The sequence below is a fragment of the Pseudophryne corroboree genome, chromosome 2 (genome assembly GCF_028390025.1).
Source record: "Pseudophryne corroboree isolate aPseCor3 chromosome 2, aPseCor3.hap2, whole genome shotgun sequence".
NCBI lineage: Eukaryota > Metazoa > Chordata > Amphibia > Anura > Myobatrachidae > Pseudophryne > Pseudophryne corroboree.
In genome coordinates, this window is record NC_086445.1 from 19,975,743 (window position 1) to 19,988,411 (window position 12,669).

Consider the following 12,669-nt stretch of genomic DNA (forward strand, 5'->3'; position numbering starts at 1 on the left):
CCAACGTATACCTGATGAGTTACCAAAGTCATCCACCTTGCAATGGTCTGGTTAGACACATGCCAATCTCTCTATAGGACATCATAAAGTGTTACTGGCATTGGGTTTGCAATGCTCTCACAGCATCCAGCAAGCAAGGAGCTACCTCTTCCTCTGCAGACTGCTCCCCCCTCTAAGGCAGAGAGTATGATGTCCCGATTTAGATCGATCTTGGAGACCACGCTGGGCTGAAGGAAAGGTTTGGTCCTTAGAACAGCCCTGCCTTCATGAGATATGGGAATGGAGACCTACAAGGCAGAGCCCCCGGCACAGAGTCACTGCTTTCCGTGGAGACAGCGACCAGACAAGAGTCTTCTAAATCAGGACCTTTCTACCACCACCGAAAGGTGGTCTGTTCTCAGATAATGGAACAGAAATTCTCCGACAGGAAATCCAAATAGCTGAGACCTGAACCTTACACAGCGTTTCCCGAACCCCCCTTCCAGACTCTACCTGTGAGACCAGCAGAACCGGTCTAACTAAAAAGTAGTAGCGAACCCCTTACTTTGCCACCTGGGGAAGCACTGCTACATCAGATGGTTCTTCTAAGGGACCCACCACGGCATCTACCAGAAATATCTTCATATACCTTGTCCTGGGACAGAAGTGCCCCACCTTGCGCCTCAATCAAAGAATTAGGGGGTAATTCAGGCCTGATCGCAGCAGCAAATTTGTTAGCTAATGGGCAGAACCATGTGCACTGCAGGGAAGGCAGGTGTAACATGTGCAGAGAGAGTTAGATTTGGGTGGGTTATATTGTTTCTGTGCAGGGTAAATACTGGCTGCTTTATTTTCACACTGCAATTTAGATTTCAGTTTGAACACACCCCATCCAAATCTAACTCTCTCTGCACATGTTACATCTGCCCCAGCTGCACTGCACATGATTTTGCCCAACTGTTAACAAATTTGCTGCTGTGATCAGGTCTGAATTACCCCCTTAGTCCTGTGGTAAGAACGCCCCGTGCTGACAGAACAGAAGCCTCAGCAGGATCATCCACGGAGAAGGTATCAGGTTGAATTTCTTTGACAATCAACCCTTAAACTATCACGGGTGGGCCACCTCCAGATCATGCAGCAAGGGGAGCTGCCCCTGACCAGCAGATCATCCAGGTTATGGGTGACTGCTAGATCCTGGACCAGAGAAGGGTAGTCATCTATCCATGGCACTGCAGCCAGACCCAAAGGTGGAGTCTGACCCTGGACCGTATGGTAGAGAATGGCAAATACGAATCTCAGACCATAACATGCAAACATGTGTCACAGAGGCCCAAGGACACCACGGAATGTGTCTTATTCGCGATGGGATTTGACCAGGACGCACCGGGAGGGTGCGTGCGCTGATTTTACATGCGACACTTGTATATCTGTGTCCGGAGAACTCTGAATGATCCGTATAAGTCCACTGTTGTCAGCAGACACTTATCCTATCAGTATGCTTGGCCTGTGTGAGGAACGCGGACACGTACAGAGCCCACACAGTAAGGACCCCAGTCAGAGTCAAACCCATGACCGCAGCCCGGTGAAGAAGCAATGCTAACCACTGTGCTACAACCCTATAGCTAATCACCATGGCACGGATCACAGTTAGCGACAATGAACAATACGGATATCAGCAGGTAGAATATTCCGCCGTACAGACGTGAATAGAGGTCGACCGCTCACCTGTCCACATCCCTGAAGTTACCGGTCCGTGCGGCCTCCAGCAGCTGCTCACCTGGGGTAGAGAGGGATATTAGACAGGGTCAGGACTCCATACATTACTACAGACAGCAATAAGCTATCACAGGACTACAGATCCCAGCATGCCTTGCAGGAAGCACACTGGTTGCTTACACATGAACTACCATTCCCACACCCAAATGTCACCAATTTCCACTTCCCTTCTAGTCTGTCACAGCCGGGATAGGGTATTGCTGGGTCCTGCCCTCAGTGTATCTGGCCTCGCCCCAATGCCCCTTATATGCCCATCTTGTGCCCCTAGTACAGTAGGTGTTTTCTTTCCTTCTAGAGTAATCCCGGTAACACAGATGTGGGGGGAGAGGTGCGCAGATTACACCATGACCCTTTTGGGTGAAGGCGGTGGTGATGGGGCTAGTGTAGTCAGAACTGCGGGCTAGGCAGAGACCAAGGACATGGCTTGTGCCAGTGCGCACTGATGGCGACGGCGCTAAGAGGCGTTGCGGCCGGGCAGAGACGTGCAACCTGTCGCACAGGCAGATATCCGCATTTAACCCTGTGCAAGTGTAATTATAGCCGCTCGCCTGCACCCTACATTGCCTCAGAATGGAGAAATGCTGGGACTTGTAGTTCAACAATGTACAGTTTTGTTCACTGGGAAAAGGGATTTATTTTTATTACATTTGTTCTCTGCAATGCTTAATGGTTATATAGTACAATGAAGGTATATAGTATAATGAAGGTATATAGTATAATGAAGGTATATAGTATAATGGTTATATAGTATAATGAAGGTATATAGTATAATGGAAGGTATATAGTATGATGGTGGTATATAGTATAATAAAGGTATATAGTATAATGAAGGTATATAGTATAATGGTTATATAGTATAATGAAGGTATATAGTATAATGGTGGTATATAGTATAATGGAAGGTAAAATAAGAATTTACTTACCGATAATTCTATTTCTCATAGTCCGTAGTGGATGCTGGGGACTCCGTAAGGACCATGGGGAATAGCGGCTCCGCAGGAGACTGGGCACATCTAAAGAAAGCTTTAGGACTATCTGGTGTGCACTGGCTCCTCCCCCTATGACCCTCCTCCAAGCCTCAGTTAGGATACTGTGCCCGGACGAGCGTACACAATAAGGAAGGATTTTGAATCCCGGGTAAGACTCATACCAGCCACACCAATCACACTGTACAACCTGTGATCTGAACCCAGTTAACAGTATGATAACAGCGGAGCCTCTGAAAAGATGGCTCACAACAATAATAACCCGATTTTTGTAACTATGTACAAGTAATGCAGATAATCCGCACTACGGACTCCGAGAAATAGAATTATCGGTAAGTAAATTCTTATTTTCTCTATCGTCCTAGTGGATGCTGGGGTTCCTGAAAGGACCATGGGGATTATACCAAAGCTCCCAAACGGGCGGGAGAGTGCGGATGACTCTGCAGCACCGAATGAGAGAACTCCAGGTCCTCCTTAGCCAGGGTATCAAATTTGTAGGATTTTACAAACGTGTTTGCCCCTGACTAAATAGCCGCTCGGCAAAGTTGTAAAGCCGAGACCCCTCGGGCAGCCGCCCAAGATGAGCCCACCTTCCTTGTGGAATGGGCATTTACATATTTTGGCTGTGGCAGGCCTGCCACAGAATGTGCAAGCTGAATTGTATTACACATCCAACTAGCAATAGTCTGCTTAGAAGCAAGAGCACCCAGTTTGTTGGGTGCATACAGGATAACAGCAAGTCAGTTTTCCTGACTCCAGCCGTCCTGGAACCTATACTTTCAGGGCCCTGACAACATCCAACAACTTGGAGTCCTCCAAGTCCCTAGTAGGCGCAAGGCACCACAATAAGCTGGTTCAGGTGAAACACTGACACCACCTTAGGGAGAGAACTGGGGACGAGTCCGCAGCTCTGCCCTGTCCGAATGGACAAACAGATATGGGCTTTTTTGAGAAAAAACCCACCAATTTGACACTCGCCTGGCCCAGGCCAGGGCCAAGAGCATGGTCACTTTTCATGTGAGATGCTTCAAATCCACAGATTTGACTGGTTTTAAACCAATGTGATTTGAGGAATCCCAGAACTACGTTAAGATCCCACAGTGCCACTGGAGGCACAAAAGGGGGTTGTATATGCAATACTCCCTTGACAAACTTCTGGACTTCAGGAACTGAAGCCAATTCTTTCTGGAAGAAAATCGACAGGGCCGAAATTTGAACCTTAATGGGCCCCAATTTGAGGCCCATAGACACTCCTGTTTGCAGGAAATGCAGGAATCGACCGAGTTGAAATTTCTTCGTGGGGCCTTCCTGGCCTCACACCACGCAACATATTTTCGCCACATGTGGTGATAATGTTGTGCGGTCACCTCCTTCCTGGCTTTGACCAGGGTAGGAATGACCTCTTCCGGAATGCCTTTTTCCCTTAGGATCCGGCGTTCCACCGCCATGCCGTCAAACGCAGCTGCGGTAAGTCTTGGAACAGACATGGTACTTGCTGAAGCAAATCCCTTCTTAGCGGCAGAGGCCATAAGTCCTCTGTGAGCATCTCTTGAAGTTCCGGGTACCAAGTCCTTCTTGGCCAATCTGGAGCCATGAGTATAGTTCTTACTCCTCTACGTCTTATAATTCTCAGTACCTTAGGTATGAGAAGCAGAGGAGGGAACACATACACCGACTGGTACACCCACGGTGTTACCAGAACGTCCACAGCTATTGCCTGAGTGTCTCTTGACCTGGCGCAATACCTGTCCCGTTTTTTGTTCAGACGGGACGCCATCATGTCCACCTTTGGTATTTCCCAACGGTTCACAATCATGTGGAAAAACTTCCCGATGAAGTTTCCACTCTCCCGGGTGGAGGTCGTGCCTGCTGAGGAAGTCTGCTTCCCAGTTTCCACTCCCGGAATGAAACACTGCTGACAGTGCTATCACATGATTTTCCGCCCAGCGAAAAGTCCATTGCCCTCCTGCTTCTTGTGCCGCCCTGTCTGTTTACGTGGGCGACTGCCGTGATGTTTTTCCCACTGGATCAATACCGGCTGACCTTGAAGCAGAGGTCTTGCTAAGCTTAGAGCATTATAAATTTACCCTTAGCTCCAGTATATTTATGTGGAGAAAAGTCTCCAGACTTGATCACACTCCCTGGAAATTTTTTCCTTGTGTGACTGCTCCCCAACCTCTCGGGCTGGCCTCCGTGGTCACCAGCATCCAATCCTGAATGCCGAATCTGCGGCCCTCTAGAAGATGAGCACTCTGTAACCACCACAGGAGAGACACCCTTGTCCTTGGATATAGGGTTATCCGCTGATGCATCTGAAGATGCGATACGGACCATTTGTCCAGCAGATCCCACTGAAAAGTTCTTGCGTGAAATCTGCCGAATGGAATTGCTTCGTAGGAAGCCACCATTTTTACCAGGACCCTTGTGCAATGATGCACTGACACTTTTCCTGGTTTTAGGAGGTTCTTGACTAGCTCGGATAACTCCCTGGCTTTCTCTTCCGGGAGAAACACCTTTTTCTGGACTGTGTCCAGAATCATCCCTAGGCACAGCAGACGTGTCGTCAGGATCAGCTGCGATTTTGGAATATTTAGAATCCATCCGTGCTGTTGTAGCAGTATCCGAGATAGTGCTACTACCACGAACCTGAGGTACCCTTAGTGAGAAGGGCAAATTTGGGACATGGAGGTAAGCATCCCTGATGTCCTGGGACACTATATAGTCCCCTTCTTCCTGGTTCGTTATCACTGCTCTGAGTGACTCCATCTTGATTTGAACCTTTGTAAGTGTTCAAATTTTTTTAGATTTAGAATAGGTCTCACCTAGCCTTCTGGCTTCAGTACCACAATATAGTGTGGAATAATACCCCTTTCCTTGTTGTAGGAGGGGTAATTTGATTATCACCTGCTGGGAATACAGCTTGTGAATTTTTTCCCATACTGCCTCCTTGTCGGAGGGATACCTTGGTAAAGCAGACTTCAGGAGCCTGCGAGGGGGAAACGTTTCGACATTCCAATCTGTACCCCTGGGATACTACTTGTAGTATCCAGGGGTCCTGTACGGTCCCAGCGTCATGCTGAGAGCTTGGCAGAAGCGGTGGAAGGCTTCTGTTCCTGGGAATGGGCTGCCTGCTGCAGTCTTCTTCCCTTTCCTCTATCCCTGGGCAAATATGACTCTTATAGGGACGAAAGGACTGAGGCTGAAAAGACGGTGTCTTTTTCTGCAGAGATGTGACTTAGGGTAAAAACGGTGGATTTTCCAGCAGTTGCCGTGGCCACCAGGTCCGATGGACCGACCCCAAATAACTCCTCTTCCTTTATACGGCAATACACCTTTGTGCCGTTTGGAATCTGCATCACCTGACCACTGTCGTGTCCATAAACATCTTCTGGCAGATATGGACATCGCACTTACTCTTGATGCCAGAGTGCAAATATCCCTCTGTGCATCTCGCATATATAGAAATGCATCCTTTAAATGCTCTATAGTCAATAAAATACTGTCCCTGTCAAGGGTATCAATATTTTTAGTCAGGGAATCCGACCAAGCCACCCCAGCTCTGCACATCCAGGCTGAGGCGATCGCTGGTCGCAGTATAACACCAGTATGTGTGTATATACTTTTTATGATATTTTCCAGCCTCCTGTCAGCTGGCTCCTTGAGGACGGCCCTATCTATAGACGGTACCGCCACTTGTTCTGATAAGCGTGTGAGCGCCTTATCCACCCTAAGGTGTGTTTCCCAACGCGCCCTAACTTCTGGCGGGAAAGGGTATACCGCCCATATTTTCTATCGGGGGGAACCCACGCATCATCACACACTTCATTTAATTTATCTGATTCAGGAAAAACTACGGTAGTTTTTTCACATCCCACATAATACCCTCTTTTGTGGTACTTGTAGTATCAGAAATATGTAACACCTCCTTCATTGCCCTTAACGTGTGGCCCTAATAAGGAATACGTTTGTTTATTCACCGTCGACACTGGATTCAGTGTCCCTGTCTGTGTCTGTGTCGACCGACTAAAGTAAACGGGCGTTTTAAAACCCCTGACGGTGTTTTTGAGACGTCTGGACCGGTACTAATTGTTTGTCGGCCGTCTCATGTCGTCAACCGACCTTGCCGCGTGTTGACATTATCACGTAATTCCCTAAATAAGCCATCCATTCCGGTGTCGACTCCCTAGAGAGTGACATCACCATTACAGGCAATTTCTCCGCCTCCTCACCAACATCGTCCTCATACATGTCGACACACACGTACCGACACACAGCACACACACAGGGAATGCTCTGATAGAGGACAGGACCTACTAGCCCTTTGGAGAGACAGAGGGAGAGTTTGCCAGCACACACCAAAAACGCTATAATTATATAGGAACAACCTTATATAAGTGTTTTCCCTTATAGCATCTTTTTTATATATTTCTAACGCCAAATTAGTGCCCCCCCTCTCTGTTTTAACCCTGTTTCTGTAGTGCAGTGCAGGGGAGAGCCTGGGAGCCTTCCCTCCAGCCTTTCTGTGAGGGAAAATGGCGCTGTGTGCTGAGGAGATAGGCCCCGCCCCTTTTTCGGCGGCCTCGTCTCCCGCTCTTAACGGATTCTGGCTGGGGTTAAATATCTCCATATAGCCCCCGGAGGCTATATGTGAGGTATTTTTAGCCAAAAATAGGTATTCATTTGCCTCCCAGGGCGCCCCCCTCCCAGCGCCCTGCACCCTCAGTGACTGCCGTGTGAAGTGTGCTGAGAGGAAATGGCGCACAGCTGCAGTGCTGTGCGCTACCTTAAGAAGACTGAGGAGTCTTCATGCCGCCGATTCTGGACCTTCTTCTTGTTTCAGCATCTGCAAGGGGGCCGGCGGCGAGGCTCCGGTGACCATCCAGGCTGTACCTGTGATCGTCCCTCTGGAGCTAATGTCCAGTAGCCAAAGAAGCCAATCCATCCTGCACGCAGGTGAGTTCACTTCTTCTCCCCTAAGTCCCTCGTTGCAGTGATCCTGTTGCCAGCAGGACTCACTGTAAAATAAAAAACCTAAGCTAAACTTTTCTAAGCAGCTCTTTAGGAGAGCCACCTAGATTGCACCCTTCTCGGCCGGGCACAAAAACCTAACTGAGGCTTGGAGGAGGGTCATAGGGGGAGGAGCCAGTGCACACCACCTGATCCTAAAGCTTTACTTTTTGTGCCCTGTCTCCTGCGGAGCCGCTATTCCCCATGGTCCTTTCAGGAACCCCAGCATCCACTAGGACGATAGAGAAATAGTATAATGGAAGGTATATAGGATAATGAAGGTATATAGGATAATGAAGGTATATAGTATAATGGTTATATAGTACAATGAAGGTATATAGTATAATGAAGGTATATAGTATAATGGTTATATAGTATAATGGTTATATAGTATAATGGTTATATAGTATAATGGTTATATAGTATAATGGTTATATAGTATAATGAAGGTATATAGTATAATGAAGGTATATAGTATAATGAAGGTATATAGTATAATGAAGGTATATAGTATAATGAAGGTATATAGTATAATGGAAGGTAAATAGTATAATGGAAGGTATATAGGATAATGAAGGTATATAGGATAATGAAGGTATATAGGATAATGGAAGGTATATAGGATAATGGAAGGTATATAGTATAATGGAAGGTATATAGTATAATGGTGGTATATAGTATAATGGAAGGTATATAGTATAATGGTGGTATATAGTATAATGGTGGTATATAGTATAATGGTGGTATATAGTATAATGGAAGGTATATAGTATAATGGGAGGTATATAGTATAATGGTTATATAGTATAATGGTGGTATACAGTATAATGGTGGTATATAGTATAATGGAAGGTATATAGTATAATGGAAGGTATATAGTATAAATAAGATTTTACTCACCGGTAAATCTATTTCTCGTAGTCCGTAGTGGATGCTGGGACTCCGTAAGGACCATGGGGATTAGCGGCTCCGCAGGAGACTGGGCACAACTAAAGAAAGCTTTAGGACTACCTGGTGTGCACTGGCTCCTCCCACTAAGACCCTCCTCCAGACCTCAGTTAGGATACTGTGCCCGGAAGAGCTGACACAATAAGGAAGGATTTTGAATCCCGGGTAAGACTCATACCAGCCACACCAATCACACCGTATAACTCGTGATACTATACCCAGTTAACAGTATGATAACAACTGAGCCTCTCAACAGATGGCTCAACAATAACCCTTTAGTTAGGCAATAACTATATACAAGTATTGCAGACAATCCGCACTTGGGATGGGCGCCCAGCATCCACTACGGACTACGAGAAATAGATTTACCGGTGAGTAAAATCTTATTTTCTCTGACGTCCTAGTGGATGCTGGGGACTCCGTAAGGACCATGGGGATTATATCAAAGCTCCCAAACGGGCGGGAGAGTGCGGATGACTCTGCAGCACCGAATGAGCAAACTCTAGGTCCTCCTCAGCCAGGGTATCAAACTTGTAGACTCTTGCAAGAGTGTTTTAACCCGACCAAGTAACAGCTCGGCACATTTGTAAAGCCGAGACCCCTCGGCAGCCGCCCAAGAAGAGCCCACTTTCCTCGTGGAATGGGCTTTCACAGATTTAGGGTGTGGCATTCTAGCCGCAGAATGTGCAAGTTGAATCGTGCTACAGATCCAGCGAGCAATAGTCTGCTTAGAAGCAGGAGCACCCAGCTTGTTGGGTGCATACAGGATAAATAGCGAGTCAGTTTTCCTGACTCCAGCCGTCCTGGAAACATATATTTTTCAGGGCCATGACTACGTCCAGAAAAACTTGGAATCCTCCAAGTCCCAAGTAGCCGCAGGCACCACAATAGGTTGGTTCACATGAAAAACTGATACCACCTTAGGAAGGAATTGGGAACGAGTCCTCAATTCCGCCTTATCCATATAGAATACAGATAAGGGCATTTGTATGACAAAACCGCCAATTCTGATACACGCCTGGCCGACGCCACGGCCCACAGCATGACCACTTTCCACGTGAGGTATTGTAGCTCCACGGATTTAAGTGGCTCAACTCAATGCGACTTCAGGAAATCCAACACTACGTTGAGATTCCACTGTGCCACTGGAGGCACAAACGGGGGCTGACTATGCAGCACTCCCTTAACAAAAGTCTGAACTTCAGGCAGTGAAGCCAGTTCTATTTTGGAAGAAAATCGATAGAGCCGAAATCTGGACCTTAATGGAACCCAATTTTAGGCCCATAGTCACCTCTGACCTGTAGGAAGTGCAGAAAACGACCTAGCTGAAATTCCTCCTTTTGGGCCTTACTGGCCTCACAGCACGCAACATATTACCGCCATATGCGGTGATAATGGTTTGCGTTCACTTCTTTCCTAGCTATAAATAGCGTAGGGATAACTTCCACCGGAATGCCCTTTTCCTTCAGGATCCGGCGTTCAACCGCCATGCCGTCAAACGCAGCCGCGGTACGTCTTGGAACAGACAGGCCCCCTGCTGCAGCAGGTCCTGTCTGAGCGGCAGAGGTCATGGGTCCTCTGAGATCATTTTTGGAGTTCTGGGTACCAAGCTCTTCTTGGCCACCTGGACCAATTAGTATAGTTCTTACTCCTCTCCTTCTTATTATTCTCATTACCCTGGGTATGAGAGGCAGAGAAGGGAACACATACACCGACTGGTACACCCACGGTGTTACCAGAGCGTCTACAGCTATCGCCTGAAGGTCCCTTGACCTGGCGCAATATCTTTGTAGCTTTTTGTTGAGGCGGGACGCCATCCTGTCCACCTGTGGCCTTTCCCCACGGTGTACAATCATTTGGAAGACTTCTGGATGAAGTCCCCACTCTCTCGGGTGGAGGTCGTGTCTGCTGAGAAAGTTCTCAGTTGTCCACTCCGGGAATGAACACTGCTGACAGTGCTAACACATGATTTTCCGCCCATCGGAGAATCCTTGTGGCTTCTGCCATCGCCATCCTGCTTCTTGTGCCGCCCTGTCGGTTTACATGAGCGACCGCCGTGATGTTGTCTGACTGGATCAGCACCGGCCGGTGTTGAAGCAGGGGTCTAGCCTGACTTAGGGCATTGTAAATGGCCCAAAGTTCCAGAACATTTATGTGTAGGGAAGTCTCCTGACTTTTCCATAGGCCTTGGAAGTTTCTTCCCTGTGTGATTGCCCCCCAGCCTTGAAGGCTGGCATCCGTGGTCACCAGGACCCAGTCCTGTATGCCGAATCTGCGGCCCCCCAGAAGATGTGCAGTCACCACCACAGCGACACCCTGGCCCTTGGAGACAGGGTTATCCGCCGATGCATCTGAGAATGCGACCCGGACCACTTGTCCAACAGATCCCACTGGAAGATCCTTGCATGGGACTTGGCGAATGGAAATTCTTCGTAAGAAGCTACCATCTATCCCAAGGCTCGCGTGCATAGATGCACCGATACCTGTATTTGTATTAGGAGGTCTCCGTCTAGAGACGCCAACTCCTTGGACTTCTCCTCCGGGAGAAACCCTTTTTATCCTGTTCTGTGTCCAGAACCATACCCAGGAACAGTAGACGCGTCGTATGAACCAGCAGTGACTTTGGAATATTCAGAATCCAGCCGTGCTGTTGTAGCACTTCCCGAGATAGTGCTACTCCGACGAACAACTGCTCCCTGGACCTCGCCTTTATAAGGAGATCGTCCAAGTACGGGATAAGTACTTCGGCCATTACCTTGGTAAATACCCTCGGTGCCGGGGACAGACCAACGGCAACGTCTGGAATTGGTAATGACAATCCTGTACCACAATTTTGAGGTACACCTGGTGACGAGGGTAAATAGGGACATGCAGGTAAGTATCCTTGATGTCCAGTGATACCCTGAAATTTTCCAGGCTTGCAATAATCGCCCTGAGCGATTCCATTTTGAACTTGAACCTTCGTATATAAGTGTTCAAGGATTTCAATTTTAGAATGGGTCTCACCGAACCGTCTGGTTTCGGTACCACAACATTTTGGAATAGTAACCCCGGCTTGTTGAAAGAGGGGTACCTTGATTTCACCTGCTGGAAGTACAGCTTGTGAATTGCCGCCAGTACTACCTTTCTCCGAGGGCAGCAGGCAAGGCTGATGTGAGGCAACGGCGAGGGGGAGTCGTCTCAAACTCCAGCCTGTATCCCTGTGATACTACTTGCAGAACCTAGGGATCCACCTGTGGGCAAGCCCACTGATCCCTGCAGTTCCCGAGACGCGCCCCGCACCGCACCTGTCTCCACCTGTGGAGCCCCAGCGTCATGCGGTGGACTCAGAGGAAGTGAGGGAAGATATTTGATTCTGGAACTGGCTGACTGGTGCAGCTTTTTCCTTCTTCCCTTGTCTCTGTACAGAAAGGAAGCGCCTTTGACCCGCTTGCTTTTATGAAGCCGAAAGGACTGTACCTGAAAATACGGTGCTTTCTTTAGGCTTTTGTGAGGAAACCTGAGGTAAAAAATTTTCTTCCCAGCTGTTGCTGTGGATACGAGGTCCCAGAGACCATCCCCAAACAATTCCTCACCCTTATAAGGCAGAATCTCCATGTGCCTTTTAAATGCAGCATCACCTGTCCACTGCCGGGTTTCTACTACCCTCCTGGCAGAATGGACATTGCATTAATTCTGGATGCCAGCCGGCAAATATCCCTCTGTGCATCCTTTATATATAAGACAACCTCTTAAATATGCTCAATGTTAGCAAAATATTATCCCTGTCTCAGCGTATTAATATTATCTGACAGGGTGTCAGACCACGCTGCAGCAGCACTATTTATGCTGAGGCAATTGCAGGTCTCAGTATATAACCTGAGTGTGTATATACAGACTTCAGGATAGCCTCCTGCTTTTTATCAGCAGGTTCCTTCAAGGTGGCTGTATCCAAAGACGGCAGTGCCACCTTTTTACAAACGTGTGAGCGCCT

General features: G+C 47.8%; 1 protein-coding gene across 1 annotated transcript in view; it reads right to left on the reverse strand.

Annotated features, from left to right (window-relative positions):
• The window catches only part of CLPB (ClpB family mitochondrial disaggregase), a 148,788-nt gene that overhangs the window by 119,952 nt on the left and 16,167 nt on the right, over positions 1-12,669 (reverse strand). Inside the window, exon 2 of the mRNA XM_063950902.1 lies at positions 1,705-1,756. Coding sequence (XP_063806972.1) covers positions 1,705-1,756 — 52 coding nt within the window. The remainder of the gene's footprint in view (positions 1-1,704; positions 1,757-12,669) is intronic.